The 18,666-nt window shown below is 44.0% G+C and overlaps 1 protein-coding gene across 1 annotated transcript in view; it reads right to left on the reverse strand.

Moving 5' to 3' along the window:
* Positions 1 to 2,047: 2,047 nt before the first annotated feature.
* LOC146785728 (uncharacterized) overlaps positions 2,048 to 18,666 on the reverse strand; it is a 240,133-nt gene continuing 223,514 nt past the window's right edge. Inside the window, exons 5-10 of the mRNA XM_085633098.1 lie at positions 15,293 to 15,382; positions 13,323 to 13,421; positions 13,026 to 13,130; positions 12,118 to 12,830; positions 6,058 to 6,127; positions 2,048 to 2,151 (exon numbers count right to left, since the gene is read on the reverse strand). Of these exons, the coding sequence (XP_085489224.1) occupies positions 2,048 to 2,151; positions 6,058 to 6,127; positions 12,118 to 12,830; positions 13,026 to 13,130; positions 13,323 to 13,421; positions 15,293 to 15,382 (1,181 nt within the window). The remainder of the gene's footprint in view (positions 2,152 to 6,057; positions 6,128 to 12,117; positions 12,831 to 13,025; positions 13,131 to 13,322; positions 13,422 to 15,292; positions 15,383 to 18,666) is intronic.

Here is an 18,666-nt window from a genome sequence, read left to right on the forward strand (position 1 = left end):
GTGAAATCTAGAGTTGCTCATAAGCAATTACTACAAAAGAAAAACTATGATGGCACCTCCACTCATCATGTTCCTTTTATCAAAGTAGACGATTGGGTTATTATAAAAAAAACTTTTAAAATTTGTAACGGCCAATCTAAGTTTACTTTGCCGGTTAAGGTATTGAAAGTTACCGAATCCTCTGTGTTCCTAGGGAACAGAGGGTGGTGGAATAAAACAGTGTGGTGAAAGTTTCTGATGATCAAGTTAAGATTTTTAACAAAGTTTACTCAAATGAATGTAATGAAGATGATGATGGGTTTAATTTTGGTCCTGATTTGGATGACAATTTTAATCCAGATAATATCATCACCAATCCTACTTTGGATTTTACAATAGACTCTTCAGGTTAATCTACTATTTCCATGAATGGGGTATCTACACGTGATCATCGTGTTTGTAAGATGCCACAAAAGTTCAATGACTATGTCCTGTATTGATTAAAAAAAAAAATATATTTTGTTTTATGGGGGGGGAGGGTATGTAGTATTCCATGTTAGATGGTAATATGTGTTGTCTCTTTAATTGCATGATTTTATGTTAGAACCATGTTTAGGTCATGGTTGGTGGGGTTCTGGGAAGGCAGTTATCGACTGACCTGGATCTGAACAGGACGTTTCTCTGTCATCTCCTGTTTCTCTATATTACTTACATTTTGGATGCAACTCCAATAAATCTACTTTGGAATTATCTCGACGTCTACTTGGAATTTGTATGGCAAGGATCCTTGTTACACAGCCAAGTGTGGAAAGCATGTTTATAGCTGTAGTTCTAAAATCATTGGACTGCTTTACAATACGGTGTGTGTTGTGCACAGTAATATTTGTTGTTAGACCGAATGGAGTCACAAAATAATTAAAAATGCCAGGATTGGGTGAGGGGCTATGGCATTGCCCCTTTGTTCTTCTGCTCTATGGCCATTTAATCGGGTAGCATTGGTCTTGCTCACCTGTGAAGTAGTTTGACTGCTCATAACTGATAGAGACATTTTAAAATTTACTCTGAGTAGGAAGGGTCTTTTTTCAATTTTTTTTATTTTTAGAGTTTTCGGGTATCAGAGTGCTCCACATGAGCATCTGTTGCGTTACACAAGGACGTATTCATTAAAAAAAAAATAATAATTGTTAGGCAAGGGGAGATTAAGTGATTTGCCCAGAATCACAGGATGGTGAGCGTCGTTGCATTGACATGAACCCTGTTCCCCAGCTTCAAGGTGGACCACTCTAGCCTTTAGGCCACATCCTCTCCTCAGGAGAGCCTTTTTTGCCTCGAGCAACCCTGTGACAAATAGAATGGGTTGTAAATTCCGAACTCAAGACAAATGCAATAGGAAGGCATGAAGGTTCTATTATGACAAAGACCATAGGAAGGGCTTCATTTTTCAGCACAGATATCATCATCGCTCTACATGAGGAGGACCGAGGGCTAGGGAGATCTGGCTTTCGTTGTGTACATTTTTACACGCATGAAGGGGATATGCAGTGTCTTTGAGATTAGTACAGTGGGACTGGTGTCCAACGGAGAGGGCAGCTGGTAGGAACTGCTGCAAATCTGTCCACGTGAGACCAGATGTGGAGTCCCGTAGCAGGGGGCGAGCTTCTCCAAGTGGTAAGGGATCCGGGGAAAGAGGGCTGAGACTGGGGTGGCTGCTGCTTATGGACATTGGCAAACATACCCAGGTATGCACGTGATGAGTGGCCAGCTGTGTGCGTGTGATGGGGAGATGGTGGGTGGGCAAGAGTGCTCGAAACAAGTGAAATGGAAATCCTGGGTCATCAGTGCCCCCCTCATATCTTCCTCATTGTGGAAAGGAGATTATCAAGGCTCCCAAGTGGGGGGAAAGACTCCTGCAGGAGGAAGAGGACAAAGTACAATGTTGATCCAAGAGTAAAACTTGTCCAAATAATTCCTTAGTGTGCTCTCAGCCATGAAGGGAACTATTAAGGTGCTTTTGATAGAAAATCATAACCGCTTAACACACACAATACTCACACCCTTCACTTCCTCCTCACCTATGTCCATATAGAATTGAAGTCCCTGAGATTTCCTCCTCCTCCAGATCCTCTACTTCGAAGTGGTCTACATCCAGATCTTCATCCACATTTTCATTGACTGAAAGAAGTAAAAAAAAACACAGTGAAAGTTATAGATCTTATTTTCTTTACAGAGTTTGATGGCAGAGCACTCTAGGATCCGATAAACTTAGTGCATCACGCCCTGGATGGCATAATTGCTCACTCACTAATAGAGGTCATGCATTAGATGTTCAGTAAGTAAAGAACCAACAGTCACTATGAATCCTAACACACTACTCACTTTAGACTGGGTTAGGGTGCGATGTGGGAGGACCCAGAGTCGATTAAAAAAAATGGTCCCTCTGCTAAAAAAAGAGGTATGGGATTTTGTGGATTCTGCTTGTACCGATGATGGGGCATGAGTCACTTTAACCCTTCACTTTTTAAATGTTAAAAGTTGTTTTAAGTTCGACATGTATAAGGATAGTATTGAACCCCCTCAGGCACAAGCACTTTACATACAGCTTAGGACAGGGACTCTTCCATTGAATGCAAGGAAAATATTTGGGAAAATGTTACTATATCTCTTTTGTGCCCGTCCTGTCACTCCTCCCCAGAGACTACAGAACATTTCATTTTCTTCTGTCCCACGTATGTAAGCCTAAGGAAATCATGGATTATTCCGGCTTGCCGACTGCTTTCTCTATGTGGTATCCTGCTGCTCAGCCAGAGTGATAGCTGTAAGAATGTTGGGATGTGTGATGTAATGTGGAATGTTGGAGTGCCTGAGTCAGTTGGTGTATGGGCTGAGCAGCAGGGAAGCTGCTCCCGGTGGGGTTCGTATTATAATCTACAGGCTCTATTTAGGATATCATTTGGACATCTGATTAACTTCTATACAACCTGCTAAATCAAATAAACCTTCTTGGATACTACTTGGACTTTGTCATCATTCAGCATACTACATTTTGGCAACTCTCGCACGGCCTTCTGAAGCCTTACGCATATTCAGGTCAGATACAGCAAAGTGGCTTGTTTTTACAATAACAAGATACCTGCTTCATGCCTGGTGGCAGAGATAGAAAGTTATATTATAACACTGTAATTTACGCCTACATAAAAAAAATCAGGTCAAGTGGCTGGCATGTTGTCTTGCGGGGAAGGAGAGAAACGTTGAGGTCAGACTGTTTTAATACAAGTGTCCTTTTAACTGATATCTCGGATATACGGATCTGTAAAATTGTAACCTTGTCTAAAACGCTGACTCGGCAGCTGAGCTAACCTATGTTTTAAACTATTGTTTTTAACTATGTTTTAAGAAATTGTTCTTAATGTTTTTATGTAACATTGTGTATTATGAGATTTTTACATGCTGCGTATGATCATGTTATTGGTCGAATAAATAATACTCACTTTTATTAGGATGTGTAAAGATGCACATTGAGGCCCATCTCTACGCAGGTCATGAACCATTGCATTTCCTGGCATTTGGAATTGAATTTGGCGACCTTAACTCAATTATAGTAACATCCTATGAAAATAATTGTGACCAAACTTTGAAAGCACATGTAACTTGCATAATTCATGCAACTGTATTTTTAAATGATGCTTCTTGTACACTTTGGTGCTTCAGAGTGATAATGGCCTACATAGAGTGGAGCATAGTTCTCATTAAGAAGCAGCAGCAGAGATTCAACCTGGAAGGTTAACAGCGGAGGCTTTTTCATAGCAAACAGTGCATTCCTCAAGGCAGGAGCAGGAAATGTGTTTACACGGTTTCCATTTAGTTTTAAGAAATACAAACTGGTGCATAACAACATCAGTACAGGTGGTTTGTGGTTGCCTCGGACTTCATTGCATTAATATTCACTGGACATGATCCAAATCTTTTCTGACATAAAAGAAATGCCACTTTTCTAATGTTGCTTGTATAAGCAGGAGTCAGTGGACATTTGGGTACAAAATAACAAACGTTTTTTTTCTGGAAAACATGTTAAAATTTGGAAATGTTTTCCCTACCAGAAGCACTATCCCTAGGATACGTTCAGAAACTGCGGACAAGATTCGCAGAGCAACCAAACAGGAAGCAGAATGTTCCAAGCCAAGCAGACCATGGTAGAAGAGCCCAATGTTACATTTGGGGTTAGGTTTCAGCAAGACATGCACATTCGTATTGGTGATCCACGCCCCCAAGCTCTGCTCACCCAATGACCTGCATAGAAAGCATGGACCAGTACCACTTGGAGTATTGTGAGCACCAGACTTCTGCTCTGCTGTAGGCAAGTCTTTACCTTTTCTGCTACCCGCTGCATTATTCCTCCTTCCCAACCCCAGCTATTCCAGCACAAATAGTAGATACCCAATTCCTCCTCCATTCTCGATCACAGATGGTGAACTTTTTTGCTTTTGTTGACTGGCTCTGAATGCTTGCTGCAAGTGTGATGTTTAGTTGTCGTTTTTCTATTTTGTTGCCTATATCCATTATTAAACTCGAGTACTTCTATTTCGGCCGCTCGTCAGCATTTTTTCTTAAATCCTTTACCTTAATGGCTAATGTGATAAACAGTGGGCCTGCTCAAAGATTGGCAGGCCATTCTCTAGGATAGGTCCAAGTATCACTGGTAGTATCAGCATCAAGCTTGCTCATTGTAGAAGAGATTAACTGACGTGTGGAAATGGCAGTTTGTACAATTGTTACATTAGGACACTTCATTGTTGCCAACAACTGTGCTGAGATGCAGAACAAACTTGCTAGTCTTTCACTACATGTTGTTCTTTTGCATCAGGGGAATTGGTCTTGAGTGGATGATGGCAGCACTGCCTGTGAGGCTGCAGTACTCGTTTGTGGAGCCATCCACTTTGATTCCTTTCCTGCGTCCTTCTCAAGCCTCCCCCTTGGAGCCTATTTTTTGTTCCAGATTTATTTAGCACAAACCAGACCCAAAGGTATTGGAGAGTGCTTTACATGAGCACCAGTTACCTTACACAAAGACACGTTCATTTTATTCATTAATTTGTGGGTTTTTTTGGTAGGCATGGGGAGATTATGTGATTTGCCCAGAATCACAGGATGGGGAGTTGACCCAGAGGCTTGAACCTTGGTTTCCCGGCTTTAAAGTCAGCAGCTCTAACCGTTAGACCACATCCCCTCCTTATTGAGCTCCACAGTGTCTTGGTGGAATACACACTTCTGTTTTTTGCAACTCTGTGTCTCGGATGTCATCACTGTCTTCCAATAAATGCCCTCTTTTTTCAAAGTTGCTTGTGACTTGTTCTACAAACCTTAAAGGTTTCTGGGAAGGCTCAGTCTCCTTTTTCCCCCTTCAGGGTTCAACACACTTCTGTGGCAACAACTAGTCCTGACCTTTAGTACAGATTGTAGTGTCATATGGCTCCTGATATACTCTGTAGAACTGTGATGTAGAAGTGTTGGAGCGTGGTGAAGTGAATGTAAGTTTAGAATGATAAGTTCATTGTTATACACAGACAAATAAAGACGTGCAATACTAGGCTCCGCGTGGGGTGTAGTTTTTAGCTGGTACCCAAGCTGGGGAGGACACAACAACTGGTAACACAGATGGGATGAGTAACTTGAAGATTGACAGTGCTCTAGCAGAGAGTTTGCTGTAGTCCAGCATACTGCTTGTGCATGCCACGTGGGCTGCAGTCAAAACGCAGAATTGATGTTTGGCGTATGTGGAGTTAAAGCACATCTCTAGCTAATGTAAAGCATTTGAAGATAACAAAAGCTTCACTGAGAAATCTACACATTGATGAAGCATCAAGGAAGCAGGTCCTAACAGACAGAAGCCAGTATCTGAGAGAGCTCCACTCTCAGCATCAGCGAATCCCGCAAAGGGTTATAATGCAGCCACATTCCTGAAACCACCACCACCATTCAATATCACAAAAAAGCTGAATATTGGTGACAGATGGACTGTTTGGATAGAGACATTTGATGATTTCATTGATGCACTGGAAGAAAGATAAGATTATCAAATACCTTTAACAATCTTGCTGGTGTAGGTGTAAAGGAACTCAAAGGAAATACTGCAAGCTGATGAAATTACATACTGTAATATCAAATAAGCCTTCAATCTCAAGTTTAATGCGATGCCCAATGTAGATTACAAAAGATACATTTTCAGTCAAGAACAGAAAGTTGCTGAAACGATCGACAAAATTGTTGAGAAACTGTATATGCTCAAACACTTGGAGCCCAATTCACAAAAGTAATCTGAGACAAAAGTCTAAATTTACGATTTTTGGTATTCACATAAGGCACTTACGATTTTTGGTATTCACAGAAATCACTTACGGCTCCTATCTTTTTGTCCACACTAGGGCCGGAATTTCCACACCCGGGGCAGAATTTCCGCTTCCGGTCAGGAATACCCTGTCCAAGTGCCTACCATCCCCCACCATGCTCCAGCTGAAACACTGCAGCCCAACCGCCAATCCTAGCCCTGCAGCACATATGAAAGCAGAGCAGACACACAAATCTTCCAACATGTGGCGGAATGTGTTTGTTGCACTGCCCCTTGCCATGCGGCAAGAAGACTTGAGGAGGAGGAGAGTATAGAGGATATTCAGACAAAGGATAAACCTATTTGGGATGTCCAGCCAAGATGTCAGGGCCAGATACCGTTTCCCTCAAGAAGTCATCTTGGAGATGGTATGGGAGTGGGAGTAGGAACTTAACTGTGACCTGCTGCTCCCATGCCATTCCAGCATATCTCAAGATGGTGTTTGCTCTCCATTTCTTTGCGATGCGGTCGTTCCAAAAGGTCTCCAGCGACCTTGTGGCCAACTCTCAGGAAAGCCAGTCGCGGTGCTTGCATCAGGTACTGAGCTGCATCAATTCAAGAGTCCACCTCCACATACAAATGCCCCATCCACTGGACAGAAGGCAGAGGGCAGCTAGGGATTTATATCTAATTTCTCGCTTCCCATGTGTGCTGGGTGCAATTGATTTTTACCCATGTGGCCCTTCAGCCACCCCGCTGCTTTGCACACATTCTGCCACAGACACCAATAGCATTCCATCAATGTGCATGGTGTCTATGATGCCAGTGGGAGATTTATTGCTGCGCATGCAGTGTTTCCAGGCAGTACCCACGACAGCTTTGTATTCCACGTCACCTCTTGCCCGGCGGATGGCTGCGGGAGAATTTGGCAACATGTGTCTACTGGGTAAGTACCAAGCACTAAAAATGAGGGATATGTGTATATGAAATGTATGAATGCCACCTAACATTAACAACCATTGTACAATAAGAATCATCAAGCCACATACATGGCTTCAACAGACACTGCATGTACCAATGTATAGATCATGTTCTGTTTAAATTTAAGAGGTAAAATTGAATCTATTGCCCCATCTTCCCTCCTCAGGCGATGCTGGGTATACACTCTCCCCTCAACTCCTCACACTGTACAGACATCCAAGCACTGCACCTCAGCGTAGGTACAATAGGGCACACATACGAACTCAATCCATCATAGAGCGCACTTTTGGTCTGTTGAAGTCGTGATTCAGATGTCTTGACCGTACAGGGGATGTGCTGATGTACTCCACTGAAGTCGTGTGTAAGATCATATTAGCTTGTTGTGTTTTGCACAACATAGCTTTAAGTCATGGCTTACACATACCTCTTGTACCTTGGCTAGCTCTAAATCTGGGCAACCAGGCCATTGCACATGACAGATGTCAGGGTATGCAAGTCTGTGATCAGCTGGTTGCCATTTTTATTCACATGAGAAACCTGTTATGTCAATGATGAAAGTTGGATAATTACAACTCTGTCCAAAAATTCCATCCTGAGACTACTTTGCAAGACACACTAACTGTATGTAAACCCCAGCTGTTGACAGGAGTGAAAAGATTGACTGTTCATCAGGTCATGTGCTGATGTTAGCAATCAGTATAGTGGATGCCACTAAGAAATCTATTGACTCGGTGGTTAAGATGTATATGTTCAGAGAGACCTTCCCGGACCTTTTGAGAATGGGTGTCTGAATCACAAAAGGGCATAACTATTGCATTGTTGAGTTTTTGCCCTCAACAGATTTGACTCCCCCCACAAATGATGGGCCTCCAACGTTTGTGATGATGTTCTGGGTGAATCTGGCACTATGTCTGGGATACGGAGCACTGCTTCCCCCAAATTTACTGTAACACAACAGACAACTCCTGTGTTGAGCACTAAATATGGACTACATGTACCATAATGCAAAGGAGGAGAAAACTATCCTGGGATGTGATGCTGTGCCAGCCCACCCCCCTGTCCCAGCCCAAATCTCATTTAATGGTCTGTTCTACCTTTTGTTTCAGGTCTATGATTTTCTCTTACACTGTCATTTCAGGTTTCTCTGCAACAGAACAGTATGGCAGAGGATTTGATTTGTGATGGTGGATGAATCGGAATGAACGCAAAATGTCTGTCATCAACTTCCTGTGATGAATTTTCTGTCTACTACTTCCTGTATGTCATTTCCTGTATGAAAGAATGAGTTCCGGTCTGTTTTCGCAACTGCCAGCACAGATGCGTGCTCTCCGTCTGCGGAGCGTATGCCTTGTATGTGGACCCTACACTCCGCATCCGAAGAGTATGTATTCGGGCCGGAAGCTCCAAAAACAAATCGGAACACATTCTTTCATACAGGAAATTACATACAGGAAGTGGTAGACAGGAAATACATCACAAGAAGTTGTTGACAGCCATTTTGTGTTCATTATGAGTCATCCTCTCTCACAGATCGGATCCTCTGCCATCCTGCTGCTCAGTTCAACCTAATTACCCCCAAAATGGCTGAGGGTTATGAGGAGAAAGCACCCCCTTTCACTGAAAGGGAATTCAACATTTTAGCTGAGGGGGCGTTTAACAAATATCTTCAGCTATATAGGGGGCCAGAAGACCAGCTGAGTAATGCAGAGCAGGCCACACTATGGGCCAACATTGGGGAGTGCTGCAGTGCAGTGGACACATACTCCCGGAAGGCCCGGGCATGCCGCAAACACGGGCAGGACCTAAAACGCTGGGCCCAGCACAAGGCAGAGGAGCTATTGGGCCAGTCTTCCCAGCACCATGTGCATCGCCCCAGCCACTCGCCACTGTACAGGAGGGTCCTGCGTGCAGCCTGGCCGACCCTCCATGCTCAGCTGGAGCATGAGCAGCAGAGACCTGGTAAGTGCTTTATATGCAGTTTGTGTCAAAGTATGATGTGAGTGAAGCATTTGTACAGAAATTTGCACTGCAAGCACCACTAACAGTGAATCAAGGGCATCATAACTGATGTGTGCATTGGATGAGGAATGGTACAGGCACTGTCCAGTGTGTGTATGAGAGGCCAATGGGTAATGGATGCTGTGACTTGCATTACATTCGGTGAGTTTGAGTTCCAATTAAGACAGATAATCATGTGCCATGGAGTCAAGACAGACTTTGAGATCCTTACCTCACTCTTAATTAAGTGTTTCCAATTTTGCCAAGTGTGAGACACGTCTTACCTTCAGTGGCTTGTATGTCATTTTTCAAGTCCAGGTAGCTGTAACAATTAGCCACTACTGTTTACCAGTGTACAGCACTACCTGATCAGTCTTCAAAGCAAATATGTGGCACTGGATTGTCAGCTTTTGTGAGTGAATATCAAAAGGTTAGATTCACAAATTAGCAAACCTAATACCCCAGACCCTATATGGATGTGTGACCCCCAATCAACATTTGTGTTGTCTCATACAATGCTACACAGCAGATAACATTTGTCCGGAAGTAAAAGTGCAGAGACTCCATATCACAGGCCCATTCCAATACCATCTGGACTCTCTCTGGTCTCCTTTTGTAGGCTGGGTTTGAAAGCTGCCTATGTGGTAGTGACAGGACACACATATCACACGAATGTCAAAGCTGAGGGTTGGTCAGTACAGATGTGTAAGCCACCAAAATTCAAGTGAGATGCCCATGTCTGACTCAAATCAGGAGATGACAGTGAACATACACATAATTTAAGCTCCTAATCACTGACCACTGTATAGTGTGATCAGAGGAGAACAAAGTCTGCCCTTGGCTCATCTAGGTTTGTTTCTTGTTCTGACATGTACAACCACTACATCATGATTTGTCTTACATTTCAGTGGGCTCAGCTGGCTAAAAGGACCAACAGCAGGACACGGTTCAAAGCAGGACATCTTTGGTGTGCCAACAGCCCCAACCTCGATCCACAAGTGAGGTAGAAGAGGATGAGGCTGGACCTTCTACATCAGGAGGCAGGGGGATTGTGCCCACCCGGACTGAGGAGCAAGACACCTCTGATGCTATGGACTCTGGGTGGAGGCTGAGGACATTGAAGGAGAGAAGAACTGGACACCTCTGGCCAGGGGGGTGGGGTGGGAGATCTACTCTACCCCAGACCATACACAACTTTCTTTTGGTGAGGTGTCCCAGGGGTAGGCCATTACACAAACTGGGCCTGCCATCAGCCCCTCCGTAACTCTAAAGGCGCCCATTCCATCGTGGACTCCAGCTGCATCCCCTGCAACCAGTCCCCGTTATTGTGGCTGCCAGGCAGACACTAACATAGGCTCTGAACCCGAGGCATCACACCCCTCATGTTCCACCCAAACCCCTTCCTGCATGTTACTCCTGTCGCTGCACTATAGGTATTAATGTGGGCATGTGAGGGTTAGCCAGACATGGCCTCTCACATCAATCTGCAGATGTGTACAGAGCTGCGCATGATGCAACAGGAAAATGCATGAGCTATGGCCACCCACACCGCGAGTGTCAATTTCCTGAGTGCAGCCATGTTGTCGGTCTTATCCCAATCTTCCTCCCACACCACCCTCAATGTCTCCCCCTGTCCATTGGGCAACACTGTTTCCCCCCCGTACTCATGTGTCCCAGCCCCATGTAGTGCCTGGTCCTGCACTGGCAAACGAGGAGCCCGCCTCAGACTCAGAGGATCTGGACATTGTGCAAATTGAGGATGACAAGAAGGACACTTGACCTATTGGGACAGAATTTTCATTTGACAACTATTTACTTTGCCCCTTGTATATAGACTGGTTCCCCAGACGTGTTATATTTGTGTTGCCCCACCCCACTCCAAGTTCCCTTCTCTTTCTGTATTAAGAACATCATTTGTTTTCCTTTCTCCCTTCCAAATGGACTGTTGTATTTCTACTCCCACACTTTTTTCCATAAAATGGTATTTTGAATCATAATTTTTCTATTTTGTTGAACGTCATTGTTAATGTCTTGTGCAAAATATGGACATATTTTGGGAGTTATCTGCTCTGCACAGGAGAGCTTTTTGCAATGATGGGGTTACACTTGTACATGTGTCACGGACACACATACATCCTCACATCTCTAGGCCACCACAATTGGTAAACATTTGCCTATTAGGACATAAAACGCAACATGGTTGTGATTATATTTTCTTTTTATTTACACATTTACTCTGGACAAAATCTTTTGGATGTGATCAATGGGGATCGTGCTGGGGATTTTGCAAATTTGGAGGTGAGCATTGCTGTCAGGGATAATGTCTAGGTTGTCACCGAGGTGCAGGTTGGTGTGGTGCATCTGCCTGTACAGGGTGAAGTCCATGTGCAGGGGTGGATGGTGTCTGTACAGTTGTGTTGGTAGGGGGTGGTTGTGCAGGTGGTGGTAGTGCCTGTTCAGGGTAGGTGGTGGATGTGCAGGTGGGGGGGGAAGGAGTGCCTGTTCAGGGGGTGGTGGTCGATGTGCAGGTGGGGAGTGTGGAGTGCCTAGATCGGGGGCGGTGGTGGGTGTGTACCCTTGCTGTGGTCCTGTGCACTTTGTGGTTCAGGTGTGTGGGTGTGATGTGCTGCAGGCAGATCTGATGGCTCCCCTCCCTGCCTTGACTGTGAAGGGATACTATCGATCACTTTAAGCATGCCCTCCATCTTCTTCATGGCCAAGGCATGGTGTCTTGCACTCTCTTCCTTTTGAAAGCAGATCATGTCTCTGATATTCTTTGACATGTCTTGCCAAGATCTATCCATCCTGTCCAAAACATGGGTCAGTCTGTCCACCACCTGAGGGATTTGGCGGATTTCATGCAGGGCCTGAGACATGTCTGACAGGGTACCCCCTATGACACGAATGTCCTGCCTCACATCTGCCTGTTGGAAGACATCCTGCTCCAACTGGCCACCAAGGCCAGGTGCTGGCACGCTTTGCAGGGGTTGGCATTTGAGGAGACTGCCAGGTCCAACAGCAGGAGGTATGGTGGCAGGGGGAAGCCTGTAAACAGGAGAATGGTGCCCAGGGGATACCTGCACCATAACAGGGTTGGTACGGCCCTCAGATAGTGGAGAGAATGCCTGGGATGCACTGTATAGGGAGGAGTAGTTTGTGGGGGAACCACCACATCTGTGCTGGATGTGAGGGAGGTGAGGGAGTGATGTATGTGTTGGGATGCGTGTGAGCTGTGGCTTTTTAGCTCTATGCTGAGGACAGGCAATCTTTTTTTGTGGAGGCTGAGGCACTTTGCTGGGTGGAGGGTGCGAGGCCTTGCCAAATTTGGCTGATGTGGGAAATTGTCTGGCTATGGAATCTGAATTGTCATCCTCTGAGAGGATGGACAGATAGTCTTCACCGTCAAATTCTTCAGCCTCCTCAGGTACTTCATGCTCCTCCTCTTGTGCAGTACTTGCAGCTGACATTACTGCCTGGAGGAGCAGTGGATTTTCCCCTTTTATTGCCTGTCGCCCAACACTGGTGGAAGGTCCATCCTCCTCATCATCACCTGGAACACAGATGTTGCAACAGGATAAGTAATTGGCCTAGTATAAGTTGTGGTGCAACACAAGGGTCGGTTCTACTGTACATTGCATTAACAGATGAAGCACATGTGACCTGGTTTGGGTACCCCTACATGTGACAGCTCACACCATAGCACTGAGGTGTTGAACAGAGATGTACAATGCACAAGCAAACTCACCAGCTCCAGCCACAGCTTTGTTTCCCTTTGCGATCCCCCCTGATGTCAGCTGCTGAACCTGGCTCCACATAGGTGTTGTTGATGAAGCGGTCCCTGATCCAGCAGCTGGAGAAGGAAGTGACACCATACTCAATGATCTGCATTACTAATTTACAAAAAGGCACATGTGACACTTATAAAAATGAAATGGTATGTATGTATCTTTGTAAACACAGATCGCAGATTCTATGCAGAAGGGGATTTAGATCTTGGTCATGTTTTGGAATCTAAGATAGGGAAACTTCACACCACACTTACCGGATTGACAGCTGCGAGAGAGTTTCACTGTTGCCGCCAGGATATCTTGCATTCCCCGGGATGGTGTTGTACGCAGTACTGGGGTCATCCTGTCAGCAGCTGTGATGAGACATACATCTCCATATTTCAGTACACCAGATGATAGCAATGAGCTAACATATATAGGTCATTCTCAAAGACCATTGATATGATATTTCTGGCCAATGTGCAGCATGTTCACCTCATGGAATTTACACGTGGGCCCCTGCTCACATGCAGAAGTTGTCAGCTGTTCCCTCCACACAGCACTGACATCAATGAGATGACATCAGACAAACGTGTATGAGAAGGTTACTGATATTTGAAGGAAGGGGATAAATAATCAGGACGCCTCCGCATTACATTGATTACACATTCACCATTACGTCCATCATGCCTCATGAGTATGGTGTTGTCTGTTGACAAGTTGAAAGGAGTGTACATCACCAGGCTGACCAGTTTCACACTTGCAAATCAGATCAAACATTGCATTGCAGAGTTCATGTGTGAGATGTGCAATAGTCAGGTACATTTTGTGACTTATTAGTGCTTCCACACAAAGTCACAAAGCTCATTTTGGACTGAGAGATCACAAATTTGTTATGTCCATCCTTGAGTGTCCTCTGTTCCCATAATACATTTACATCATCTAGGCAGTACTTAGCTGACAATGAATGATGTCTTGTACAGCAGGCATCCTAACCTCATATATTATACACTCACTTATATAGGTGAATACAGTAGAAGAGGAGGCAAGCAGAATGCAACATTTGACTAGGATCCCACATTGTGGGCAAGTTTAGAAGCTTTGGTGGTTACCACCTACACTGGATTTGGGTTGTGCTTTTCAGCCAAAAGATTTGAATATTTCACTTCCTCAAGATTCACCATAGCAGCCCATACATCCATCCCAAAAGTACACAGCTGGCATCAGTGCGACCCTCCTCCATACCAGTTTCAATAGGATTTGTCCATTGATATTTTGCAAGAGAGTTTTCATATCATGGAATTACAATCTAGTTGTGTCTAGTACATTTCATATGACACTATATACTGTTTGTGTCCATTCTGCATACATTTTGTGTCATCCGTTCACTAGCCACCGTGATCTGGTATGCGGTTAAATGCCATATGTAGACATGTTGTGAAGGACAACAGGGATGTGGAACACATACAACATGCAGTGGAGATTAAAGACACATTTCATGAGCATGAGCATTCAGGTACATTATTCTTGGGTTTGGTAACCATGGCCCCGCACCTGCCCAGTGTGTGGTCCCCGAAGAGACGTCACAGCCAACCTTATAGCAGAAGTCAATGGGGCTAAATATCAGGAGTGATCACACATTCAACTTATAATGGCTCCACTGCCTAGAAGCAACGTCTATAAAATTGACACTTCAACAATTCCTAAAGTAAGGTCCACTATCGTTTTTTGTTTATGGCCAAAAAACATGCCATCCGATGTTAAAAAATATAACCAGCTGGGTTGACTGGACAATTTCATGTATTGAAAAAAACCACATAATTAGACAATGGACGCATTCTCAATACTCTGGACAGTTGAATCTCACTTATTGTTCATCATTGTTATATTTATTAACATTGGATTTCTAGATTGTGTGTACAAAAACAATTACAATATAGTTGAGACTCCATTTTGACTTGTTGTAGCACTCTATTCCAGGAATGAGTCCACAGTTCTGGAACTGTTGATGGAATACATGTAATGTTCCTAAATCACAAAGCTATGATGAGCCTAAATAACTTATTTTTTGTCTTTCGCTATTCTCAAATGTCATTTGCTAAAGTTAAATGTCCTTTAAGAATGCCAATAGTTATAAAGTTAGATATTCACCCCCGGTTACCTTTGAGATTCAGGCCTTGCATGTTCCTCTGTTGGCTGCTTGCAATGTATGCATTCTGACCATCTCCTGACCAGTTTGACTTACCAGTTAGTGAGGGAGGTATGCCTTGCTCTGGATGATGTTTCCTCCCGGAAAATGCAGGGAACTCTGCTACTGTGGTCTTCTGTACTCTGGCTGAATGTGTCAATTGGTGAGAAGAGAGAAAAGTAACAAAATCGAAAATGTGCAAGGAAGGGTAACTTGTCTGACATTTCCTCATATCTTCTGCATGCTAATAGTGTAGTGAAGTACTGCCGCTGCTGGTGCAGGTAGGAGCAGTGGGGCATTGGGGGTGTAATGGCGGGGCAGGGTGGGAAAAAGACAACGAAATAGTGGAAAGAAGTGTCTTAGAATAAGGATTCTCTGACCTTGTGCTCGGTGATGCGGCAAGCACAACGAGAGTTATTTTTGGAGGTTTTTAAAAACAAATCCCTATCAGTTGTCTGTAGATTTTCTTCTGCACCGCACAATTCCCCCTGACGTTCTTGACTGATCCGGCTGTGTCTGGATAAGTGGAAGGGGGACTGTTCGGTATATGCAGCAGCAGTACTGGGACCATGTTTTCAATAGTGGGAATCGGATTTGCCATTTCTAATCCAAAGGATTCTGGGACTGGTGGTGCAACATACAGAGGGAAATACATGAGCCTCTGACTGACTATACATTTTTTTAGAAAAACTTTGGACAACTTCCTTAATCACAATGGGGGTGCAACACAGTCATTTTATATACTTGTTCTTGTCATCACATTTACCTGGTACCACGTTGCAAACATCACTCACAGGAAGCCCATGCAGCATGTGGGGGTGGAATGTAGTGAGAACATTCTCCTCAAGTGTGGTGAGACGGATGCGGGTTCCTGATCGTGGGCCAGGGAGAATTCTGGCCAACTCAAACCTGGCGTACTTCTACTTTACCCACCTCTTTTCGTCCTGCCACTTCTTGATGTCACAGACTGTGCGTACATCCTCCCCCAATGCTGTGACAGCACTGGCTAAATGCTGGCATAGAGCTGCCTTCTGTGTGCCACTGGTGCAGTAAGGGGGGTGGGGGAGACCATGTAACGGTTTGTGTTGCCTCACAATAAACTCCAAAAACATGGTAGTCTCCTCACCTGTGAAATTGTTCTTCCTCCTTGGTTGGTGCATTTTCCAGAAGTGATGCACAGAGCAGGAAAACAGGAACTCTGTGGCCAAACCGGTTCTTGAATGTGTGCTGCTTTTATGTGGTTTGTGGTGCTGGTCTTGCTGTTGGTGTCAATTCACTTACTCAGACGCAGGTGGGGGAATGGTAAGCATTTGGACAGGTGTTTAGCATTGAGGAAAATGTTCATCCGGCCCAAATGCGGGAAGCAGAGATTCCCGCCCGTGTGCGGAAATTCAGACACAAGTGCAGAAATTTCTGTCCAGAGGCAGAGATTACGCACAGGTGCGGAAATTCAGGCCCAAGTGCAGACATAAAGATAGAGTCGTAAGTGATTTCTGTGAATACCAAAAGTTGTAAATTTAGACTGGTCTCAGATTACTTTTGTGACTCGGACCCTAAATGTTCAACAAATTTAATGAGGGAGCCATTCATCTTAGAGTGATTGATGGGTGCATGGCAGATTAATTCAGACAACGAATGCTGAGAGAAACGTGGTCTGCAGCGAGTTCCAACAGCTGCCAGAGCTGAACAGAGGGACCATTGACAAGCTACTGACATGGAGGCTGGAAGTACCCAAAGTAAGTCAGTCCTTAACATGAAAAGTAAGGCAAAGCACAAGGCAGAAGGACAAAGTGATGGCTCCATGGAAAAATAAGTTGTGCTTCAGGTGTGGATTATCGTTTCCATATGAAGGTAACTGTCCCACCACTGGACAGGTTTGCAAAGGCTGTGGGAAGGAGGAGCAGTTTGTAATGGTTTGCAAGGTGAAGAGAAAAGTAAGTGCATCACGGTGCCAAAAAACACAATGACCGCCCAATGCTTCAGAAGCGAAGTTCGATGCACTCTCAAATGGCCATGCGACCACACCCTTTGAGGTAAAGCTACACCAAACTATGTCGGCCGTCATTCAAATCATCATAAAAAAGTTGTTCAGTATCAGTCATAAAAAAGTTTTTCAGTATCAACATCAAGTGAAAGTGAAGATGATGGTTTTTCAATGTGGATGTTTACCCCAGAAAAACATGCACATGATGGACTGGCCGCTGTGAAGAAAAATGCAAGGCAAAGAAAAGCCGACATGAAAGAGACCCAAAGTCATTTAAACACTGTTAGAAGATTACACTAAAATTAAACGGTTGCGTTATAAATTTTGTTATCGACAGTGATGCATCAATAAACATAATGCAAGGGGATAAATACAATAAACTATCTCAATTGCCACGGCTTACGCCATTAAAAACTAAAGTGTATACATGGGCTGAATCAATGTCATTAAAAAGTCAAGGTTCATTTGAAGCAACAATGAGATACAAGAAAATGAAAGTACAAACTCGCATTCATGTACTTCAAAATATGGCGTAAAGTGCCAGTTTACTCACTTTCAGCACAGTTGCTGATATGGGACTGATATCCGTGAACTAGAACATAAATGCTCATCACAAAATAATAAGTCAGTTCCCTTCATTGTTTCATGGGTTAGGAACATCAAGACTATGAAAGTACAGTTACACATTAATGAGGGAGTCCATACTGTTGCTCAATGAAACAGATGAACTGCATTTCATTTACAGGAAGCCATTGATAAAGAACTTAAATAATTGCTCAAGCATGATATAATTAAACGTTTCACTGGACCATCACCATTGGTTTCTCTCATAGTGGGAGTGCCCAAAAAGGACAGAGAAGGAGCTGAACGCATCTGCATTAGATATGCGTTGAGCAAACAAGGCAATTGAACGAGAACATCATCCTGGTCTGCACATTGCAGACATAATAACCCAACTGAATGGTGCGAAGGTCTTCTCTCGCCTTGATTTGAACAAAGGATATCATCATTTGAAACTCGAGGAAAGCTTCCGGTACATTACAACCTTTTCTTCACATATTGGTCTATTATGAAACAAAAGACGACGTTTCATGTGATTTCAGTTGAAGAGCGGTTTCAAAATGTCATTCGACGTATCTTACAGCCTGTCATGAATGCGTTTTTAACATTGTTTTTCAGAGCTATACAGAAGGAGCAGGATAAAGCTTTCACACAAGTGTGTAGTTTACTTGCAGATGCAGGTTTGACTTTGAATGCAAATAAAAGGGAGTTCTATAAGCCAAAGCTAAAATTCTTTGGCCTTAGCTTTTCTGACTGGGGTATGATACCCAATCCAGCTACAGTGCAAGCATAGTCCACTACTAGTCCCCCCACAACATGTTTCCACGTTACGTTCATTCCTTGGGATGGCCAGTTACTGTTCTAGGTACATCCAAGACTTAGCCAC

This window comes from Triturus cristatus, chromosome 11 (genome assembly GCF_964204655.1).
Source record: "Triturus cristatus chromosome 11, aTriCri1.1, whole genome shotgun sequence".
In the NCBI taxonomy this organism is placed as follows: domain Eukaryota; kingdom Metazoa; phylum Chordata; class Amphibia; order Caudata; family Salamandridae; genus Triturus; species Triturus cristatus.